This window comes from Salmo salar, chromosome 10, assembly GCF_965601325.2.
Source record: "Salmo salar chromosome 10, fSalSal1, whole genome shotgun sequence".
Lineage (NCBI taxonomy): Eukaryota > Metazoa > Chordata > Actinopteri > Salmoniformes > Salmonidae > Salmo > Salmo salar.
Genome location: NC_138300.1, coordinates 3,974,690 through 3,999,725, shown reverse-complemented (window position 1 = coordinate 3,999,725; position 25,036 = coordinate 3,974,690). Strand labels below are relative to the sequence as shown.

Below are 25,036 nucleotides of genomic sequence, written 5' to 3'. Positions count from 1 at the left end.
CCTCACAGCCTTACTGCTACACCTCACAGCCGTACTGCTACTCCTCACAGCCGAACTGCTACTCCTCACAGCTACTCCTCACAGCCGTACTGCTACTCCTCACAGCCGTACTGCTACTCCTCACAGCCGCACTGCTACTCCTCACAGCTACTCCTCACAGCCGTACTGCTACTCCTTACAGCTACTCCTCACAGCTACTCCTCACAGCCGCACTACTACTCCTCACAGCTACTCCTCACAGCTACTCATCACATCCGTACTGCTACTCCTCACAGCCTTACTGCTACTCCTCACAGCCGTACTGCTACTCCTCACAGCCGTACTGCTACTTCTCACAGCCGTACTGCTACTTCTCACAGCCTTATTGCTAGACCTCACAGCCGTACTGCTACTCCTCACAGCCGTACTGCTACTCCTCACAGCTACTCCTCACAGCCGTACTGCTACTCCTTACAGCTACTCCTCACAGCTACTCCTCACAGCCGTACTGCTACTCCTCACAGCCGTACTGCTACTCCTCACAGCCGTATTGCTACTCCTCACAGATACTCCTCACAGCCGTACTGCTACTCCTTACAGCTACTCCTCACAGCTACTCCTCACAGCCGCACTGCTACTCCTCACAGCTATTCCTCACAGCTACTCCTCACAGCCGCACTGCTACTCCTCACAGCTACTCCTCACAGCCGTACTGCTACTCCTCACAGCTACTCCTCACAGCCGTACTGCTATTCCTTACAGCTACTCCTCACAGCTACTCCTCACAGCCGCACTACTACTCCTCACAGCTACTCCTCACAGCTACTCATCACATCCGTACTGCTACTCCTCACAGCTACTCCTCACAGCTACTCCTCACAGCTACTCATCACAGCCGTACTGCTACTCCTCACAGCTACTCCTCACAGCTACTCATCACATCCGTACTGCTACTCCTCACAGCCTTACTGCTACTCCTCACAGCCTTACTGCTACTCCTCACAGCCGTACTGCTACTCCTCACAGCCATACTGCTACTTCTCACAGCCGTACTGCTACTTCTCACAGCCTTACTGCTAGACCTCACAGCCGTACTGCTACTCCTCACAGCCGTACTGCTACTCCTCACAGCTACTCCTCACAGCCGTACTGCTACTCCTTACAGCTACTCCTCACAGCTACTCCTCACAGCCGTACTGCTACTCCTCACAGCCGTACTGCTACTCCTCACAGCCGTACTGCTACTCCTCACAGCGACTCCTCACAGCCGTACTGCTACTCCTTACAGCTACTCCTCACAGCTACTCCTCACAGCCGCACTGCTACTCCTCACAGCTACTCCTCACAGCTACTCCTCACAGCTGCACTGCAACTCCTCACAGCTACTCCTCACAGCCGTACTGCTACTCCTTACAGCTACTCCTCACAGCTACTCCTCACAGCCGCACTGCTACTCCTCACAGCTACTCCTCACAGCTACTCCTCACAGCCGTACTGCTACTCCTCACAGCCGTACTGCTACTCCTCACAGCCGTACAGCTACTCCTCACAGCCGTACTGCTACTCCTCACAGCTACTCCTCACAGCCGTACTGCTACTCCTTACAGCTACTCCTCACAGCTACTCCTCACCGCCGCACTGCTACTCCTCACAGCTATTCCTCACAGCTACTCCTCACAGCCGTACTGCTACTCCTCACAGCTACTCCTCACAGCTACTCATCACAGCCTTACTGCTACACCTCACAGCCGTACTGCTACACCTCACAGCCGTACTGCTACTCCTCACAGCCGTACTGCTACTCCTCACAGCCGTACTGCTACTCCTCACAGCCGTACTGCTACTCCTCACAGCCTTACTGCTACTCCTCACAGCCTTACTGCTACTCCTCACAGCCGTACTTCTACTTCTCACAGCCGTACTGCTACACCTCACAGCCTTACTGCTACACCTCACAGCCGTACTGCTCCTCCTCACAGCCGTACTGCTACTCCTCACAGCTACTCCTCACAGCCGTACTGCTACTCCTTACAGCTACTCCTCACAGCTACTCCTCACAGCCGTACTGCTACTCCGCACTGCCGTACTGCTACTCCTCACAGCCGTACTGCTACTCCTCACATCCGCACTGCTACTCCTCACAGCTACTCCTCACAGCCGTACTGCTACTCCTTACAGCTACTCCTCACAGCTACTCCTCACCGCCGCACTGCTACTCCTCACAGCTATTCCTCACAGCTACTCCTCACAGCCGTACTGCTACTCCTCACAGCTACTCCTCACAGCTACTCATCACATCCGTACTGCTACTACTCACAGCCGTACTGCTACTCCTCACAGCCTTACTGCTACTCCTCACAGCCGTACTGCTACTCCTCACAGCCATACTTCTACTTCTCACAGCCTTACTGCTAGACCTCACAGCCGTACTGCTACTCCTCACAGCCGTACTGCTACTCCTCACAGCTACTCCTCACAGCCGTATTGCTACTCCTTACAGCTACTCCTCACTGCTACTCCTCACAGCCGTACTGCTACTCCTCACAGCCGTACTGCTACTCCTCACAGCCGTACTGCTACTCCTCACAGCTACTCCTCACAGCCGTACTGCTACTCCTTACTGCTACTCCTCACAGCTACTCCTCACAGCCGTACTGCTACTCCTCACAGCTACTCCTCACAGCCGTACTGCTACTCCTCACAGCTACTCCTCACAGCCGTACTGCTACTCCTCACAGCTACTCCTCACAGCCGTACTGCTACTCCTTACAGCTACTCCTCACAGCTACTCCTCACCGCCGCACTGCTACTCCTCACAGCTATTCCTCACAGCTACTCCTCACAGCCGTACTGCTACTTCTCACAGCCGTACTGCTACTCCTCACAGCCTTACTGCTACACCTCACAGCCGTACTGCTACTCCTCACAGCCGAACTGCTACTCCTCACAGCTACTCCTCACAGCCGTACTGCTACTCCTCACAGCCGTACTGCTACTCCTCACAGCCGCACTGCTACTCCTCACAGCTACTCCTCACAGCCGTACTGCTACTCCTTACAGCTACTCCTCACAGCTACTCCTCACAGCCGCACTACTACTCCTCACAGCTACTCCTCACAGCTACTCATCACATCCGTACTGCTACTCCTCACAGCCTTACTGCTACTCCTCACAGCCGTACTGCTACTCCTCACAGCCGTACTGCTACTTCTCACAGCCGTACTGCTACTTCTCACAGCCTTATTGCTAGACCTCACAGCCGTACTGCTACTCCTCACAGCCGTACTGCTACTCCTCACAGCTACTCCTCACAGCCGTACTGCTACTCCTTACAGCTACTCCTCACAGCTACTCCTCACAGCCGTACTGCTACTCCTCACAGCCGTACTGCTACTCCTCACAGCCGTATTGCTACTCCTCACAGATACTCCTCACAGCCGTACTGCTACTCCTTACAGCTACTCCTCACAGCTACTCCTCACAGCCGCACTGCTACTCCTCACAGCTATTCCTCACAGCTACTCCTCACAGCCGCACTGCTACTCCTCACAGCTACTCCTCACAGCCGTACTGCTACTCCTCACAGCTACTCCTCACAGCCGTACTGCTATTCCTTACAGCTACTCCTCACAGCTACTCCTCACAGCCGCACTACTACTCCTCACAGCTACTCCTCACAGCTACTCATCACATCCGTACTGCTACTCCTCACAGCTACTCCTCACAGCTACTCCTCACAGCTACTCATCACAGCCGTACTGCTACTCCTCACAGCTACTCCTCACAGCTACTCATCACATCCGTACTGCTACTCCTCACAGCCTTACTGCTACTCCTCACAGCCTTACTGCTACTCCTCACAGCCGTACTGCTACTCCTCACAGCCATACTGCTACTTCTCACAGCCGTACTGCTACTTCTCACAGCCTTACTGCTAGACCTCACAGCCGTACTGCTACTCCTCACAGCCGTACTGCTACTCCTCACAGCTACTCCTCACAGCCGTACTGCTACTCCTTACAGCTACTCCTCACAGCTACTCCTCACAGCCGTACTGCTACTCCTCACAGCCGTACTGCTACTCCTCACAGCCGTACTGCTACTCCTCACAGCGACTCCTCACAGCCGTACTGCTACTCCTTACAGCTACTCCTCACAGCTACTCCTCACAGCCGCACTGCTACTCCTCACAGCTACTCCTCACAGCTACTCCTCACAGCTGCACTGCAACTCCTCACAGCTACTCCTCACAGCCGTACTGCTACTCCTTACAGCTACTCCTCACAGCTACTCCTCACAGCCGCACTGCTACTCCTCACAGCTACTCCTCACAGCTACTCCTCACAGCCGTACTGCTACTCCTCACAGCCGTACTGCTACTCCTCACAGCCGTACAGCTACTCCTCACAGCCGTACTGCTACTCCTCACAGCTACTCCTCACAGCCGTACTGCTACTCCTCACAGCTACTCCTCACAGCCGTACTGCTACTCCTTACAGCTACTCCTCACAGCTACTCCTCACCGCCGCACTGCTACTCCTCACAGCTATTCCTCACAGCTACTCCTCACAGCCGTACTGCTACTTCTCACAGCCGTACTGCTACTCCTCACAGCCTTACTGCTACACCTCACAGCCGTACTGCTACTCCTCACAGCCGAACTGCTACTCCTCACAGCTACTCCTCACAGCCGTACTGCTACTCCTCACAGCCGTACTGCTACTCCTCACAGCCGCACTGCTACTCCTCACAGCTACTCCTCACAGCCGTACTGCTACTCCTTACAGCTACTCCTCACAGCTACTCCTCACAGCCGCACTACTACTCCTCACAGCTACTCCTCACAGCTACTCATCACATCCGTACTGCTACTCCTCACAGCCTTACTGCTACTCCTCACAGCCGTACTGCTACTCCTCACAGCCGTACTGCTACTTCTCACAGCCGTACTGCTACTTCTCACAGCCTTATTGCTAGACCTCACAGCCGTACTGCTACTCCTCACAGCCGTACTGCTACTCCTCACAGCTACTCCTCACAGCCGTACTGCTACTCCTTACAGCTACTCCTCACAGCTACTCCTCACAGCCGTACTGCTACTCCTCACAGCCGTACTGCTACTCCTCACAGCCGTATTGCTACTCCTCACAGATACTCCTCACAGCCGTACTGCTACTCCTTACAGCTACTCCTCACAGCTACTCCTCACAGCCGCACTGCTACTCCTCACAGCTATTCCTCACAGCTACTCCTCACAGCCGCACTGCTACTCCTCACAGCTACTCCTCACAGCCGTACTGCTACTCCTCACAGCTACTCCTCACAGCCGTACTGCTATTCCTTACAGCTACTCCTCACAGCTACTCCTCACAGCCGCACTACTACTCCTCACAGCTACTCCTCACAGCTACTCATCACATCCGTACTGCTACTCCTCACAGCTACTCCTCACAGCTACTCCTCACAGCTACTCATCACAGCCGTACTGCTACTCCTCACAGCTACTCCTCACAGCTACTCATCACATCCGTACTGCTACTCCTCACAGCTACTCCTCACAGCTACTCCTCACAGCTACTCATCACAGCCGTACTGCTACTCCTCACTGCTACTCCTCACAGCCGTACTGCTACTCCTCACAGCCGTACTGCTACTCCTCACAGCCGTACTGCTACTCCTCACAGCTACTCCTCACAGCCGTACTGCTACTCCTTACTGCTACTCCTCACAGCTACTCCTCACAGCCGTACTGCTACTCCTCACAGCTACTCCTCACAGCCGTACTGCTACTCCTCACAGCTACTCCTCACAGCCGTACTGCTACTCCTCACAGCTACTCCTCACAGCCGTACTGCTACTCCTTACAGCTACTCCTCACAGCTACTCCTCACCGCCGCACTGCTACTCCTCACAGCTATTCCTCACAGCTACTCCTCACAGCCGTACTGCTACTTCTCACAGCCGTACTGCTACTCCTCACAGCCTTACTGCTACACCTCACAGCCGTACTGCTACTCCTCACAGCCGAACTGCTACTCCTCACAGCTACTCCTCACAGCCGTACTGCTACTCCTCACAGCCGTACTGCTACTCCTCACAGCCGCACTGCTACTCCTCACAGCTACTCCTCACAGCCGTACTGCTACTCCTTACAGCTACTCCTCACAGCTACTCCTCACAGCCGCACTACTACTCCTCACAGCTACTCCTCACAGCTACTCATCACATCCGTACTGCTACTCCTCACAGCCTTACTGCTACTCCTCACAGCCGTACTGCTACTCCTCACAGCCGTACTGCTACTTCTCACAGCCGTACTGCTACTTCTCACAGCCTTATTGCTAGACCTCACAGCCGTACTGCTACTCCTCACAGCCGTACTGCTACTCCTCACAGCTACTCCTCACAGCCGTACTGCTACTCCTTACAGCTACTCCTCACAGCTACTCCTCACAGCCGTACTGCTACTCCTCACAGCCGTACTGCTACTCCTCACAGCCGTATTGCTACTCCTCACAGATACTCCTCACAGCCGTACTGCTACTCCTTACAGCTACTCCTCACAGCTACTCCTCACAGCCGCACTGCTACTCCTCACAGCTATTCCTCACAGCTACTCCTCACAGCCGCACTGCTACTCCTCACAGCTACTCCTCACAGCCGTACTGCTACTCCTCACAGCTACTCCTCACAGCCGTACTGCTATTCCTTACAGCTACTCCTCACAGCTACTCCTCACAGCCGCACTACTACTCCTCACAGCTACTCCTCACAGCTACTCATCACATCCGTACTGCTACTCCTCACAGCTACTCCTCACAGCTACTCATCACAGCCGTACTGCTACTCCTCACAGCTACTCCTCACAGCTACTCATCACATCCGTACTGCTACTCCTCACAGCCTTACTGCTACTCCTCACAGCCTTACTGCTACTCCTCACAGCCGTACTGCTACTCCTCACAGCCATACTGCTACTTCTCACAGCCGTACTGCTACTTCTCACAGCCTTACTGCTAGACCTCACAGCCGTACTGCTACTCCTCACAGCCGTACTGCTACTCCTCACAGCTACTCCTCACAGCCGTACTGCTACTCCTTACAGCTACTCCTCACAGCTACTCCTCACAGCCGTACTGCTACTCCTCACAGCCGTACTGCTACTCCTCACAGCCGTACTGCTACTCCTCACAGCGACTCCTCACAGCCGTACTGCTACTCCTTACAGCTACTCCTCACAGCTACTCCTCACAGCCGCACTGCTACTCCTCACAGCTACTCCTCACAGCTACTCCTCACAGCTGCACTGCAACTCCTCACAGCTACTCCTCACAGCCGTACTGCTACTCCTTACAGCTACTCCTCACAGCTACTCCTCACAGCCGCACTGCTACTCCTCACAGCTACTCCTCACAGCTACTCCTCACAGCCGTACTGCTACTCCTCACAGCCGTACTGCTACTCCTCACAGCCGTACAGCTACTCCTCACAGCCGTACTGCTACTCCTCACAGCTACTCCTCACAGCCGTACTGCTACTCCTCACAGCTACTCCTCACAGCCGTACTGCTACTCCTTACAGCTACTCCTCACAGCTACTCCTCACCGCCGCACTGCTACTCCTCACAGCTATTCCTCACAGCTACTCCTCACAGCCGTACTGCTACTTCTCACAGCCGTACTGCTACTCCTCACAGCCTTACTGCTACACCTCACAGCCGTACTGCTACTCCTCACAGCCGAACTGCTACTCCTCACAGCTACTCCTCACAGCCGTACTGCTACTCCTCACAGCCGTACTGCTACTCCTCACAGCCGCACTGCTACTCCTCACAGCTACTCCTCACAGCCGTACTGCTACTCCTTACAGCTACTCCTCACAGCTACTCCTCACAGCCGCACTACTACTCCTCACAGCTACTCCTCACAGCTACTCATCACATCCGTACTGCTACTCCTCACAGCCTTACTGCTACTCCTCACAGCCGTACTGCTACTCCTCACAGCCGTACTGCTACTTCTCACAGCCGTACTGCTACTTCTCACAGCCTTATTGCTAGACCTCACAGCCGTACTGCTACTCCTCACAGCCGTACTGCTACTCCTCACAGCTACTCCTCACAGCCGTACTGCTACTCCTTACAGCTACTCCTCACAGCTACTCCTCACAGCCGTACTGCTACTCCTCACAGCCGTACTGCTACTCCTCACAGCCGTATTGCTACTCCTCACAGATACTCCTCACAGCCGTACTGCTACTCCTTACAGCTACTCCTCACAGCTACTCCTCACAGCCGCACTGCTACTCCTCACAGCTATTCCTCACAGCTACTCCTCACAGCCGCACTGCTACTCCTCACAGCTACTCCTCACAGCCGTACTGCTACTCCTCACAGCTACTCCTCACAGCCGTACTGCTATTCCTTACAGCTACTCCTCACAGCTACTCCTCACAGCCGCACTACTACTCCTCACAGCTACTCCTCACAGCTACTCATCACATCCGTACTGCTACTCCTCACAGCTACTCCTCACAGCTACTCCTCACAGCTACTCATCACAGCCGTACTGCTACTCCTCACAGCTACTCCTCACAGCTACTCATCACATCCGTACTGCTACTCCTCACAGCCTTACTGCTACTCCTCACAGCCTTACTGCTACTCCTCACAGCCGTACTGCTACTCCTCACAGCCATACTGCTACTTCTCACAGCCGTACTGCTACTTCTCACAGCCTTACTGCTAGACCTCACAGCCGTACTGCTACTCCTCACAGCCGTACTGCTACTCCTCACAGCTACTCCTCACAGCCGTACTGCTACTCCTTACAGCTACTCCTCACAGCTACTCCTCACAGCCGTACTGCTACTCCTCACAGCCGTACTGCTACTCCTCACAGCCGTACTGCTACTCCTCACAGCGACTCCTCACAGCCGTACTGCTACTCCTTACAGCTACTCCTCACAGCTACTCCTCACAGCCGCACTGCTACTCCTCACAGCTACTCCTCACAGCTACTCCTCACAGCTGCACTGCAACTCCTCACAGCTACTCCTCACAGCCGTACTGCTACTCCTTACAGCTACTCCTCACAGCTACTCCTCACAGCCGCACTGCTACTCCTCACAGCTACTCCTCACAGCTACTCCTCACAGCCGTACTGCTACTCCTCACAGCCGTACTGCTACTCCTCACAGCCGTACAGCTACTCCTCACAGCCGTACTGCTACTCCTCACAGCTACTCCTCACAGCCGTACTGCTACTCCTTACAGCTACTCCTCACAGCTACTCCTCACCGCCGCACTGCTACTCCTCACAGCTATTCCTCACAGCTACTCCTCACAGCCGTACTGCTACTCCTCACAGCTACTCCTCACAGCTACTCATCACAGCCTTACTGCTACACCTCACAGCCGTACTGCTACACCTCACAGCCGTACTGCTACTCCTCACAGCCGTACTGCTACTCCTCACAGCCGTACTGCTACTCCTCACAGCCGTACTGCTACTCCTCACAGCCTTACTGCTACTCCTCACAGCCTTACTGCTACTCCTCACAGCCGTACTTCTACTTCTCACAGCCGTACTGCTACACCTCACAGCCTTACTGCTACACCTCACAGCCGTACTGCTCCTCCTCACAGCCGTACTGCTACTCCTCACAGCTACTCCTCACAGCCGTACTGCTACTCCTTACAGCTACTCCTCACAGCTACTCCTCACAGCCGTACTGCTACTCCGCACTGCCGTACTGCTACTCCTCACAGCCGTACTGCTACTCCTCACATCCGCACTGCTACTCCTCACAGCTACTCCTCACAGCCGTACTGCTACTCCTTACAGCTACTCCTCACAGCTACTCCTCACCGCCGCACTGCTACTCCTCACAGCTATTCCTCACAGCTACTCCTCACAGCCGTACTGCTACTCCTCACAGCTACTCCTCACAGCTACTCATCACATCCGTACTGCTACTACTCACAGCCGTACTGCTACTCCTCACAGCCTTACTGCTACTCCTCACAGCCGTACTGCTACTCCTCACAGCCATACTTCTACTTCTCACAGCCTTACTGCTAGACCTCACAGCCGTACTGCTACTCCTCACAGCCGTACTGCTACTCCTCACAGCTACTCCTCACAGCCGTATTGCTACTCCTTACAGCTACTCCTCACTGCTACTCCTCACAGCCGTACTGCTACTCCTCACAGCCGTACTGCTACTCCTCACAGCCGTACTGCTACTCCTCACAGCTACTCCTCACAGCCGTACTGCTACTCCTTACTGCTACTCCTCACAGCTACTCCTCACAGCCGTACTGCTACTCCTCACAGCTACTCCTCACAGCCGTACTGCTACTCCTTACTGCTACTCCTCACAGCTACTCCTCACAGCCGTACTGCTACTCCTCACAGCCGCACTGCTACTCCTCACAGCTACTCCTCACAGCTACTCCTCACAGCCGTACTGCTACTCCTCACAGCTACTCCTCACATCCGTACTGCTACTCCTCACAGCCGTACTGCTACTCCTCACAGCCTTACTGCTACTCCTCACAGCCTCACTGCTACTCCTCACAGCCGTACTGCTACTCCTCACAGCCGTACTGCTACTCCTCACAGCCGTACTGCTACTCCTCACAGCCGTACTGCTACTCCTCACAGCCGTACTGCTACTCCTCACAGCCGTACTGCTACTCCTCACAGCCTTACTGCTACTCCTCACAGCCGTACTGCTACTCCTCACAGCCGTACTGCTACTTCTCACAGCCGTACTGCTACTCCTCACAGCCTTACTGCTACACCTCACAGCCGTACTGCTACTCCTCACAGCCGAACTGCTACTCCTCACAGCTACTCCTCACAGCCGTACTGCTACTCCTCACAGCCGTACTGCTACTCCTCACAGCCGCACTGCTACTCCTCACAGCTACTCCTCACAGCCGTACTGCTACTCCTTACAGCTACTCCTCACAGCTACTCCTCACAGCCGCACTACTACTCCTCACAGCTACTCCTCACAGCTACTCATCACATCCGTACTGCTACTCCTCACAGCCTTACTGCTACTCCTCACAGCCGTACTGCTACTCCTCACAGCCGTACTGCTACTTCTCACAGCCGTACTGCTACTTCTCACAGCCTTATTGCTAGACCTCACAGCCGTACTGCTACTCCTCACAGCCGTACTGCTACTCCTCACAGCTACTCCTCACAGCCGTACTGCTACTCCTTACAGCTACTCCTCACAGCTACTCCTCACAGCCGTACTGCTACTCCTCACAGCCGTACTGCTACTCCTCACAGCCGTATTGCTACTCCTCACAGATACTCCTCACAGCCGTACTGCTACTCCTTACAGCTACTCCTCACAGCTACTCCTCACAGCCGCACTGCTACTCCTCACAGCTATTCCTCACAGCTACTCCTCACAGCCGCACTGCTACTCCTCACAGCTACTCCTCACAGCCGTACTGCTACTCCTCACAGCTACTCCTCACAGCCGTACTGCTATTCCTTACAGCTACTCCTCACAGCTACTCCTCACAGCCGCACTACTACTCCTCACAGCTACTCCTCACAGCTACTCCTCACAGCCGTACTGCTACTCCTCACAGCTACTCCTCACAGCTACTCATCACATCCGTACTGCTACTCCTCACAGCCTTACTGCTACTCCTCACAGCCTTACTGCTACTCCTCACAGCCGTACTGCTACTCCTCACAGCCATACTGCTACTTCTCACAGCCGTACTGCTACTTCTCACAGCCTTACTGCTAGACCTCACAGCCGTACTGCTACTCCTCACAGCCGTACTGCTACTCCTCACAGCTACTCCTCACAGCCGTACTGCTACTCCTTACAGCTACTCCTCACAGCTACTCCTCACAGCCGTACTGCTACTCCTCACAACCGTACTGCTACTCCTCACAGCCGTACTGCTACTCCTCATAGCGACTCCTCATTGCCGTACTGCTACTCCTTACAGCTACTCCTCACAGCTACTCCTCACAGCCGCACTGCTTCTCCTCACAGCTACTCCTCACAGCTACTCCTCACAGCTGCACTGCAACTCCTCACAGCTACTCCTCACAGCCGTACTGCTACTCCTTACAGCTACTCCTCACAGCTACTCCTCACAGCCGCACTGCTACTCCTCACAGCTACTCCTCACAGCCGTACTGCTACTCCTCACAGCCGTACTGCTACTCCTCACAGCCTTACTGCTACTCCTCACAGCCTCACTGCTACTCCTCACAGCCGTACTGCTACTCCTCACAGCCGTACTGCTACTCCTCACAGCCGTACTGCTACTCCTCACAGCCGTACTGCTACTCCTCACAGCAGTACTGCTACTCCTCACAGCCGTACTGCTACTCCTCACAGCCTTACTGCTACTCCTCACAGCCGTACTGCTACTTCTCACAGCCGTACTGCTACTCCTCACAGCCTTACTGCTACACCTCACAGCCGTACTGCTACTCCTCACAGCCGAACTGCTACTCCTCACAGCTACTCCTCACAGCCGTACTGCTACTCCTCACAGCCGTACTGCTACTCCTCACAGCCGCACTGCTACTCCTCACAGCTACTCCTCACAGCCGTACTGCTACTCCTTACAGCTACTCCTCACAGCTACTCCTCACAGCCGCACTACTACTCCTCACAGCTACTCCTCACAGCTACTCATCACATCCGTACTGCTACTCCTCACAGCCTTACTGCTACTCCTCACAGCCGTACTGCTACTCCTCACAGCCGTACTGCTACTTCTCACAGCCGTACTGCTACTTCTCACAGCCTTATTGCTAGACCTCACAGCCGTACTGCTACTCCTCACAGCCGTACTGCTACTCCTCACAGCTACTCCTCACAGCCGTACTGCTACTCCTTACAGCTACTCCTCACAGCTACTCCTCACAGCCGTACTGCTACTCCTCACAACCGTACTGCTACTCCTCACAGCCGTATTGCTACTCCTCACAGATACTCCTCACAGCCGTACTGCTACTCCTTACAGCTACTCCTCACAGCTACTCCTCACAGCCGCACTGCTACTCCTCACAGCTATTCCTCACAGCTACTCCTCACAGCCGCACTGCTACTCCTCACAGCTACTCCTCACAGCCGTACTGCTACTCCTCACAGCTACTCCTCACAGCCGTACTGCTACTCCTCACAGCCTTACTGCTACTCCTCACAGCCGTACTGCTACTCCTCACAGCCATACTGCTACTTCTCACAGCCGTACTGCTACTTCTCACAGCCTTACTGCTAGACCTCACAGCCGTACTGCTACTCCTCACAGCCGTACTGCTACTCCTCACAGCTACTCCTCACAGCCGTACTGCTACTCCTTACAGCTACTCCTCACAGCTACTCCTCACAGCCGTACTGCTACTCCTCACAGCCGTACTGCTACTCCTCACAGCCGTACTGCTACTCCTCACAGCGACTCCTCACAGCCGTACTGCTACTCCTTACAGCTACTCCTCACAGCTACTCCTCACAGCCGCACTGCTACTCCTCACAGCTACTCCTCACAGCTACTCCTCACAGCTGCACTGCAACTCCTCACAGCTACTCCTCACAGCCGTACTGCTACTCCTTACAGCTACTCCTCACAGCTACTCCTCACAGCTGCACTGCTACTCCTCACAGCTACTCCTCACAGCCGTACTGCTACTCCTCACAGCTACTCCTCACAGCTACTCATCACATCCGTACTGCTACTCCTCACAGCCTTACTGCTACTCCTCACAGCCGTACTGCTACTCCTCACAGCCGTACTGCTACTTCTCACAGCCTTACTGCTAGACCTCACAGCCGTACTGCTACTCCTCACAGCCGTACTGCTACTCCTCACAGCCGTACTGCTACTCCTCACAGCCGTACTGCTACTCCTCACAGCTACTCCTCACAGCCGTACAGCTACTCCTCACAGCCGTACAAATACTCCTCACAGCCGTACTGCTACTCCTCACAGCCGTACTGCTACTCCTCACAGCCGTACTGCTACTCCTGACAGCCTTACTGCTAATCCTCACAGCCGTACTGCTACTCCTCACAGCCTTACTGCTACTCCTCACAGCCGTACTGCTACTCCTCACAGCCGTACTGCTACTCCTCACAGCCGTACTGCTACTCCTCACAGCCGTACAGCTACTCCTCACAGCCGTACAGCTACTCCTCACAGCCTTACTGCTACTCCTCACAGCCGTACTGCTACTCCTCACAGCCGTACTGCTACTCCTCACAGTTACTCCTCACATCCGTACTGCTACTCCTCACAGCCGTCCTGCTACTCCTCACAGCTACTCCTCACAGCCTTACTGCTATTCCTCACAGCCGTACTGCTACTCCTCACAGCCGTACTGCTACTCCTCACAGTTACTCCTCACATCCGTACTGCTACTCCTCACAGCCGTACTGCTACTCCTCACAGCTACTCCTCACAGCCTTACTGCTACTCCTCACAGCCGTACTGCTACTCCTCACAGCCGTACTGCTACTTCTCACAGCCTTACTGCTAGACCTCACAGCCGTACTGCTACTCCTCACAGCCGTACTGCTACTCCTCACAGCCGTACTGCTACTCCTCACAGCCGTACTGCTACTCCTCACAGCTACTCCTCACAGCCGTACAGCTACTCCTCACAGCCGTACAAATACTCCTCACAGCCGTACTGCTACTCCTCACAGCCGTACTGCTACTCCTCACAGCCGTACTGCTACTCCTGACAGCCTTACTGCTAATCCTCACAGCCGTACTGCTACTCCTCACAGCCTTACTGCTACTCCTCACAGCCGTACTGCTACTCCTCACAGCCGTACTGCTACTCCTCACAGCCGTACTGCTACTCCTCACAGCCGTACAGCTACTCCTCACAGCCGTACAGCTACTCCTCACAGCCTTACTGCTACTCCTCACAGCCGTACTGCTACTCCTCACAGCCGTACTGCTACTCCTCACAGTTACTCCTCACATCCGTACTGCTACTCCTCACAGCCGTCCTGCTACTCCTCACAGCTACTCCTCACAGCCTTACTGCTATTCCTCACAGCCGTACTGCTACTCCTCACAGCCGTACTGCTACTCCTCACAGTTACTCCTCACATCCGTACTGCTACTCCTCACAGCCGTACTGCTACTCCTCACAGCTACTCCTCACAGCCGTACTGCTACTCCCCACTGCCTTACTCCTACTCCTCACAGCCGTACTGCTACTCCTCACAGCCGTACTGCTACTCCTCACAGCCGTACTGCTACTCCTCACAGCCGTACTGCTACTCCTCCGAGCCTCACTTCTACTCCTCAAAGCCTCACTGCTACTCCTCACAGCCGTACTGCTACTCCTCACAGCCTCACTGCTACTCCTCACAGCCTCACTGCTACTCCTCACAGCCTCACTGCTACTCCTCACAGCCTCACTGCTACTCCTCACAGCCGTACTGCTACTCCTCACAGCCGTACTGCTACTCCTCAAAACTACTCCTCACAGCCGTACTGCTACTCCTCACAGCCGTACTGCTACTCCTCACAGCCGTACTGCTACTCCTCACAGCCGTACTGCTACTCCTCACAGCGTTACTGCTACTCCTCACAGCCTTACTGCTACTCCTCACAGCCTTACTGCTATTCCTCACATCCGTACTGCTACTCCTCACAGCCGTACTGCTACTCCTCACAGCCGTACTGCTACTCCTCACAGCCGTACTGCTACTCCTCACAGCCGTACTGCTACTCCTCACAGCCGTACTGCTACTCCTCACAGCCGTACTGCTACTCCTCACAGCCGCACTGCTACTCCTCACAGCCATACTGCTATTCCTTACTGCTACTCCTCACAGCCGTACTGCTACTCCTTACTGCTACTCCTCACAGCCGTACTGCTACTCCTTACAGCCATACTGCTATTCCTTACTGCTACTCCTCACAGCCGTACTGCTACTCCTTACTGCTACTCCTCACCGCCGTACTGCTACTCCTCACAGCCGTACTGCTTCTCCTTACTGCTACTCCTCTCTGCCGTACTGCTACTCCTCTCTGCCGTACTGCTACTCCTCACAGCTACTCCTCACAGCCGTACTGCTACTCCTCACAGCCGTACTGCTACTCCTTACTGCTTCTCCTCACAGCCGTACTGCTACTCCTCACAGCCTTACTGCTACTCCTCACAGCCTTACTGCTACTCCTCACAGCCGTACTGCTACTTCTTACTGCTACTCCTCACAGCCGTACTGCTACTCCTTACAGCCATACTGCTACTCCTTACTGCTACTCCTCACAGCCGTACTGCTACTCCTTACTGCTACTCCTCACAGCCGTACTGCTACTCCTCACAGCCGTACTGCTACTTCTTACTGCTACTCCTCACAGCCGTACTGCTACTCCTTACAGCCATACTGCTATTCCTTACTGCTACTCCTCACAGCCGTACTGCTACTCCTTACTGCTACTCCTCACCGCCGTACTGCTACTCCTCACAGCCGTACTGCTTCTCCTTACTGCTACTCCTCACAGCCGTACTGCTACTCCTCACAGCTACTCCTCACAGCCGTACTGCTACTCCTCACAGCCGTACTGCTACTCCTTACTGCTTCTCCTCACAGCCGTACTGCTACTCCTCACAGCCTTACTGCTACTCCTCACAGCCTTACTGCTACTCCTCACAGCCGTACTGCTACTTCTTACTGCTACTCCTCACAGCCGTACTGCTACTCCTTACTGCTACTCCTCACAGCCGTACTGCTACTCCTCACAGCCGTACTGCTACTCCTCACAGCCGTACTGCTTCTCCTTACTGCTACTCCTCACAGCCGTACTGCTACTCCTCACAGCCGTACTGCTACTCCTCACAGCTACTCCTCACAGCCGTACTGCTACTCCTCACAGCCGTACTGCTACTCCTTACTGCTTCTCCTCACAGCCGTATTGCTACTCCTCACAGCCGTACTGCGGTTACTCCCCTGAGGCAGAGCTCTTGATAGTCCAACACCAGCTCTTATTGGATTTTGGTTTAAAACAGGGATCAGTTCCAGACAGGCAGAATGGCAGCTCACAGTCAAAGTCTCATTGTGTCTAGAGACCAGGCTACAGAGAGGAGAGACCAGAGAGAGGAGAGAGACCAGAGAGAGACCAGAGAGAGGAGAGAGACCAGAGAGAGGAGAGAGACCAGAGAGAGGAGAGAGACCAGAGAGAGGAGAGACCGGAGAGAGAGGAGAGAAACCGGAGAGAGCAGAGAGAGGACAGGGGCCAGAGAGAAAGGAGAAAGAGGAGAGAGACCAGAGAGAGGTCAGAGAGGCAAGAGATTCCAGCGAGGAGAGATCCCAGAGAGAGGGGAGAGATGAGAGACCAAAGAGAGACCCGGAGAGAGAGGGGAGAGACCAGAGAGACCAGAGAGAGGGGAGAGACCAGAGAGAGGAGAGAGACCAGAGAGAAAAGAGAGAGAGACCAAAGAGAGGAGAGAGAGAGGACAGGGTCCAGAGAGAAAGGAGAAAGAGCCCAGAGAGAGAGAGGAGAGACCAGATAAGAGGAGAGAGACCAGAGAGAGAGAGGGGAGAGACCAGAGAGACCAGAGAGAGGGGAGAGACCAGAGAGAGGAGAGAGACCAGAGAGAAAAGAGAGAGAGACCAAAGAGAGGAGAGAGAGAGGACAGGGTCCAGAGAGAAAGGAGAAAGAGCCCAGAGAGAGAGAGGAGAGACCAGATAAGAGGAGAGAGACCAGAGAGAGAGAGGGGAGAGACCAGAGAGATGAGAGAGGAGAGAGACCAGATAAGTGGAGAGAGACCAGGGAATGACCAGAGAGACCCCCCCCCCCCCCCTCCACCCACTTCACCCCCCAGCCACCCTCTACGGGGGAAAACAACGTTTTCAGGGAAAATGGAGAGAGCCTGTGACGCAATTTATTATTTCGGACATTAAAGTGCGACACTCAATCTTAATTCCTGCTTCATATTTACTGGATTGGTTCAACAGTGCAGAGGAGAACCTCCGCCCACAGTTATTTTTCTCTCTGCTCAGACCTGCTCAGCTGACCACTGAGAAACCTCTCTGATTGGCTGGTTGTGTGTTTGTAGATCCAGAGTGAGGACTGGGGAGGTTTACCTAATGAGGAGATCTTATAGCGGGACTGGAGTACCTCCCCTTTACACCAGGTCTTGCTGGGTAAATACCATGGTGCATGGTGTTCAGAGTGGAGTGTTGTATGACTGATACAGTCAGTCAGTCAGCATGGTGTGAACCAGCCAGCCAGTCAGCCAGCCAGTCAGTCAGTTACTCAGCATGGTGTTCAGAGTGGAGTGTTGTATGACTGATACAGTCAGTCAGCATGGTGTGAACCAGCCAGCCAGTCGGCCAGCCAGTCAGTCAGTCAGTCTGCATGGTGTGAACCGGCCAGCCAGTCAGTCAGTCAGTCTGCATGGTGTGAACCAGCCAGCTGGTCGGCCAGTCAGTCAGTCAGTCTGCATGGTGTGAACTGGCCAGCCAGTCAGTCAGTCAGTCTGCATGGTGTGAACCAACCAACCAGCCAGCCAGTCAGTCAGTCAGTATGGTGTGAACCAGCCAGTCAGTTGGCCAGTCAGTCAGTCAGCATGGTGTGAACCAGCCAGCCAGTCAGTCAGCATGGTGTGAACCAGTCAGTCAGCATGGTGTGAACCAGTCAGTCAGCATGGTGTGAACCAGTCAGTCAGCATGGTGTGAACCAGTCAGTCAATCAGCATGGTGTGAACCAGCCAGTCAGTCAGCATGGTGTGAACCAGGCAGCCAGTCAGTCAGCATGGTGTGAACCAGCCAGCCAGTCAGTCAGCATGGTGTGAACCAGCCAGTCGATCATTCTGCAATGTGTTCAGTGTGCTGTATTCGGTGACTGCATGTAGCATACTGACTGTGCTGTATTCGGTGACTGCATGTAGCATACTGTTCACCTTGTAATGCTGTGGGGAAAGTAGATGGCAACATCAGTCAGTCATCATCGGATATGAACCCAAACTGGACTGGTTTTGGCCGCGTCTGGGTATCTAAAGGTGGCCAGCAGGGGGCAGATATCAGAGGGGAGGAAACATTCCAGTGAAATGAGAATGGGGGCTTAGGTTTCTAGAGTAGTGTGCCATAGGGGTAGCACATGATGCACTAATTAATATGGAGGAAGGAAGGCATACCTCAGGGCTTAGGATGAAGCTATTTTAATGAAACTGGAGCAGCTCAGTGGTATTGCAGAGCGACCGCAGCGCTTTGTTAAAATACTGAGCAGATTCTAAATACACACTCAGCACTACAGGACGAAGGAAGGTTTCTTTGTATTCTGATAGGATAAGGAAAGTTTCTCTCTGTATTCTGATTGAATAGGGGAGGTTTCTCTCAGTGTACTGATTGGATAAGGGAAGTTTCTCTCAGTGTACTGATTGGATAAGGGAAGTTTCTCTCTGTATATTGATTGGATAAGGAAAGTTTCTCTCTGTATACTGATTGGATAAGGGAAGTTTCTCTCTGTATACTGATTGGATAAGGGAAGTTTCTCTCTGTATACTGATTGGATAAGGAAAGTTTCTCTCTGTATTCTGATTGGATAAGGAAAGTTTCGCTCTGTATATTGATTGGATAAGGAAGGTTTCTCTCTGTATTCTGATTGGATAAGGGAAGTTTCTCTCTGTATACTGATTGGATAAGGGAAGTTTCTCTCTGTATATTGATTGGATAAGGGAAGTTTCTCTCTGTATATTGATTGGATAAGGGAAGTTTCTCTCTGTATATTGATTGGATAAGGGAAGTTTCTCTCTGTATATTGATTGGATAAGGGAAGTTTCTCTCTGTATACTGATTGGATAAGGAAAGTTTCTCTCTGTATTCTGATTGGATAAGGGACGTTTCTCTCTGTATACTGATTGGATACGGTTTAAGGGAGCATGGGGAGCTCTGCTTACCATGCATACAGGTTCTTAAAGTTTGGGTTGAGTGACAAAATAAAGAGGTCAACAACGGGTTGCAAGTTTTATTTTCTCCTTCTCCACCGTTAATCAAAACCTCAGACTTCTATCTCTTAAGACTGGTCAAAGGATAAGAAGCACACAGGAGAACACCAATGAAATATACAAACAAAAACGGAGTCTGGTACAGGGTCGAGGGAAGCACTACTAGGGCTGTGGCGGAAATTTCATCAACCGGTGATTGTCAAGCAAATAACTGTCGGTCTCACGGTAATTGGCCGTTATTTAACATTTAGCATCTCATCACATTTAGCATCTCCTGGCTTACCACACCTTTGGAACATTTTTAAAAAGTCTAATAAATCCATTTAATATAGCCTACACCATGACAATAAATCCATTATTTATTTTAGACAGGTCTAAAGAAATATGATATGAAGAAAATGTAGTCTATTTCAGAAGAACAGAATAGCATCCTCTGAGTTGTCCTGATGTTAGGCCCTGATCTGTCTATTCCATATGGCTGTGGGCTACACTAGTTAATTTAGCAGGTCCTGATGTGGCTGTGGGCTACACTAGTTCATTTAGCAGGTCCTGATGTGGCTGTGGGCTACACTAGTTCATTTAGTAGGTCCTGATGTGGCTGTGGGGTGACACTAGTTCATTTAGCAGGTCCTGATGTGGCTGTGGACTACACTAGTTCATTTAGCAGGTCCTGATGTGGCTGTGCCATATGGCTGTGGGCTACACTAGTTCATTTAGCAGGTCCTGATGTGGCTGTGGGCTACACTAGTTCATTTAGCAGGTCCTGATGTGGCTGTGGGCTACACTAGTTCATTTAGCACGTCCTGATGTGGCTGTGGGCTACACTAGTTCATTTAGCAGGTCCCGATGTGGCTGTGGGGCGACACTAGTTCATTTAGCAGGTCCTGATGTGGCTGTGGACTACACTAGTTCATTTAGCAGGTCCTGATGTGGCTGTGCCATATGGCTGTGGGCTACACTAGTTAATTTAGCAGGTCCTGATGTGGCTGTGGGCTACACTAGTTCATTTAGCAGGTCCTGATGTGGCTGTGGGCTACACTAGTTCATTTAGCAGGTCCTGATGTGGCTGTGCCATATGGCTGTGGGCTACACTAGTTCATTTAGCAGGTCCTGATGTGGCTGTGGGCTACACTAGTTCATTTAGCAGGTCCTGATGTGGCTGTGGGCTACACTAGTTCATTTAGCAGGTCCTGATGTGGCTGTGCCATATGGCTGTGGGCTACACTAGTTCATTTAGCAGGTCCTGATGTGGCTGTGGGCTACACTAGTTCATTTAGCAGGTCCTGATGTGGCTGTGGGGCGACACTAGTTCATTTAGCAGGTCCTGATGTGGCTGTGGGCTACACTAGTTCATTTAGCAGGTCCTGATGTGGCTGTGGGCGACACTAGTTCATTTAGCAGGTCCTGATCTGGCTGTGGACTACACTAGTTCATTTAGCAGGTCCTGATGTGGCTGTGGGGCTACACTAGTTCATTTAGCAGGTCCTGATGTGGCTGTGGGCTACACTAGTTCATTTAGCAGACAAGATTTGCTAAGAATTCCATAGCATTATTTTATATTATTTTATAGTATGAAGAATACAGTTGATCAAAGCTGAATAAAATAGAAAGGATATTTTCTCCAAAAGATTTGAGGTAGTGCCCTCATGCAGCTATTCTGTGTTGAGCGGTTAACAAAGAAACAGGTCCTCCTATATGCTTCATGTAGAGTTATTTATGTAACTTTAGTTCTACCAACGTTGGGCTTTATGTTTTGATGTTTAATACATTGTAAGGCTGCATGATGAGACTCTAATGATGATTTGAAAACAGTATCATGAAAGGCCTGAGCTCTGCTTAGTTTATTGCGCAGGCTGTACACACTTCAACAGTCTCTCATTCACAATGAGACAAGCACTTGATAATGCCTCGAATTTCCCGGCAACATCCCCTTTGTGTGGCCGTAATGCCCCCCCCCATACTTGTGGGAAATGATAGATCCCAAATTAATACAACCTCTAGCATCCCAAAAACTTTTTTAAGCAATGAGGTTGACGCAACAGATCAGAACATTTAGCTTAAAATGTTAATAAACTATTAGGCTATTTATTCACATTATAATCTCAGCAATACGCACACAGCAGTAGGCAATAAGCGCAAATGTTTAAAAATGCAATAAATTTGCTGGAAAACACCATTCTGAAAAGTGACCGCAAATGACAATATGCATCTAATGCTTTTATTGCAAAGGGGAATTTTTATGGTGAAAATTGTCTTCCCCAAACTTGAAACTCAGGCCCTGCTTATGTATGCCAGTTCTCTACACCCGTTGTAAAGTGGATTAATGTGCTTTATTTTAAGAAGCTGTTTAGCCACCTTAGTGATACTAACCTTATTAAAACATATAGGACTATGGGCTAGGCTACATGAGGTGTGATACTAACCTTATTAAAACATATAGGACTATGGGCTACTAACCTTATTAAAACATATAGGACTATGGGCTAGGCTACATGAGTTGTGCGACTATGATTTGACAAAGTCGCAAAAAAAAGGCGCTGTTTCTTGCCTTGCTGCGCACAAGCTGGGCATCATTCACAATTGATAATATATCATTCACAAGTGATAGGCTAATATTGTCACCTATCAGACTATTCTTGATTTAATCTTGTCTTTACATAGACTAAATAATATATGTGTGAAATTTGTTTTGATTTAGAATGGACCATTATCATGTACCTGTCTCGAAACAGGGGGGGAAAAATACCTGTCATCTACAGACTTAAATAGCAAATGGAGGTTGCTTTTCCCGTGGTTCATTTTCATACCAGTCAGGTAGGCTATACTCCTGTTGTAAAGACAAGCAATGTGCTTAATATTAGGAAAGTTGAGAAATAAATATAGTAGGTCTAGCCTATAGAAAGCTGGTAGGATCCTCCTCTTTTTAATAGAGGCCATCACTCATGCATAGCCTATAGAAATGTTACGCAACATGAGCTCATGGGCTCACATGAAGTGTTTGATTAGATTTTTGAATATATTTGCATTGATGTCAGAGTGATTAGAGGGACAATAGAGTGCTGAGTACCAGGCAGTTAGCTAGTTTGGTAGGCTACTAATGACCATCATCAGAACTTGGAGAAGAATAATTACCGTGATTAAACGGACGCGTGGAATTTGACTGCCGTCATGACTCGTGACCACCGGTGTGGCGGTAACACGGTCACCGTAGCCCTAAGCACTACCTAAACATTAATTCAACTTCACTTTCTCTGTGCACTTCTGTATCAGTTCTGCCCCACATTTTGATGTAATTAAGACATTAAAAGGGTTTTAAGTACAGTGAGCTCAAAGTATTGGGACAGTGACAAATCTGTACTCCAGAACTGTGAGGTTAAAGTGCAGACTGTCAGCTTTCATTCTTTGGATGTTTTTTAAAAAAAAAATCATATCGGGTGAACCGTTTAGAAGTTACAGCCGTTTAGGGGACCAAAAGTATTCTGACAAATTCACTTATATATTATATATTCACACATTTTTCAATTTGGTCCCATATTCCCAGCACGCAATGACTACATCTAGCTTGTGACTACAAATTTGTTGGATGCATTTGCTGTTTGTTTTGGTTGTGTTTCAGATTATCTTGTGCCCAATAGAAATTAATGGTAAATAACGTATTGTGTCATTTTGGAGTCACTTTTATTGTAAATAAGAATAGAATGTTTCTAAACGCCTCTAAATTAAAAATACAGAGGCATAAATATTACCCCCCCCCCCAAAAAAAGAATGCTAACCTCCCGTTATTGTAATGGAGAGAGGTTAGCATGTCGTGGGGGTATTATAACCTCCCCTGTTATTGTAATGGAGAGAGGTTAGCATGTCTTGGGGGTATGATAACCTCCCCTGTTTTTGTAATGTAGAGAGGTTAGCATGTCTTGGGGGAATGATAACCTCCCGTTATTGTAATGTAGAGGTTAGCATGTCTTGGGGGTATGATAACCTCCCCTGTTATTGTAATGTAGAGAGGTTAGCATGTCGTGGGGGTATGATAACCTCCCCTGTTATTGTAATGTAGAGAGGTTAGCATGTCTTGGGGGAATGATAACCTCCTGTTATTGTAATGTAGGGAGGTTAGCATGTCTTGGGGGAATGATAACCTCCCCTGTTATTGTAATGTAGAGAGGTTAGCATGTCTTGGGGGTATGATAACCTACCCTGTTATTGTAATGTAGAGAGGTTAGCATGTCTTGGGGGAATGATAACCTCCCGTTATTGTAATGTAGAGAGGTTAGCATGTCTTGGGGGAATGATAACCTCCTGTTATTGTAATGTAGGGAGGTTAGCATGTCTTGGGGGAATGATAACCTCCCCTGTTATTGTAATGTAGAGAGGTTAGCATGTCGTGCGGGTATGATAACCTACCCTGTTATTGTAATGGAGAGAGGTTAGCATGTCTTGGGGGAATGATAACCTCCCCTGTTATTGTAATGGAGAGAGGTTAGCATGTCTTGGGGGTATGATAACCTCCCCTGTTATTGTAATGTAGAGAGGTTAGCATGTCGTGGGGGTATGATAATCTACCCTGTTATTGTAATGTAGAGAGGTTAGCATGTCGTGGGGGTATGATGACCTCCCCTGTTATTGTAATGGAGAGAGGTTAGCATGTCGTGGGGGTATGATAACCTCCCCTGTTATTGTAATGTAGAGGTTAGCATGTCGTGGGGGAATGCTAACCTCCTCTGTTATTGTAATGGAGAGAGGTTAGCATGTCTTGGGGGTATGATAACCTCCCCTGTTATTGTAATGGAGAGAGGTTAGCATGTCGTGGGGGTATGATATTTGTGCGTCTGTAGCTGGGGTGTGCTCGGTCCTCTTTTTCCTGTAGTCCACAATCATCACGTTTGTCTTGATCACGTTGAGGGAGAGGTTGTTGTCCTGGCACCACACGGCCAGGTCTCTCACCACCTCCTGTCAAATCAAATCAAATGTATTTATAAAGCCCTTCTTATATCAGCTGATATCTCAAAGTGCTGTACAGAAACCCAGCCTAAAACCCCAAATGGCAAGCAATGCAGGTGTAGATGCACGGTGGCTAGGAAAAACTC

The 25,036-nt window shown here is 51.3% G+C and overlaps 1 protein-coding gene across 3 annotated transcripts in view; it reads left to right on the top strand.

The window, feature by feature from the left end:
- Positions 1 to 25,036, top strand: part of LOC106593666 (AP-1 complex subunit sigma-2) — an 80,285-nt gene that overhangs the window by 38,557 nt on the left and 16,692 nt on the right. Inside the window, exon 5 of one of the 3 annotated variants that reach the window (XM_045687244.2) lies at positions 18,063 to 18,150. The exons of the other annotated variants lie outside the window; for them this stretch is intronic. Coding sequence (XP_045543200.1) covers positions 18,063 to 18,110 — 48 coding nt within the window. The 3' untranslated portion in view covers positions 18,111 to 18,150. The remainder of the gene's footprint in view (positions 1 to 18,062; positions 18,151 to 25,036) is intronic. 3 annotated transcript variants of the gene reach the window in all.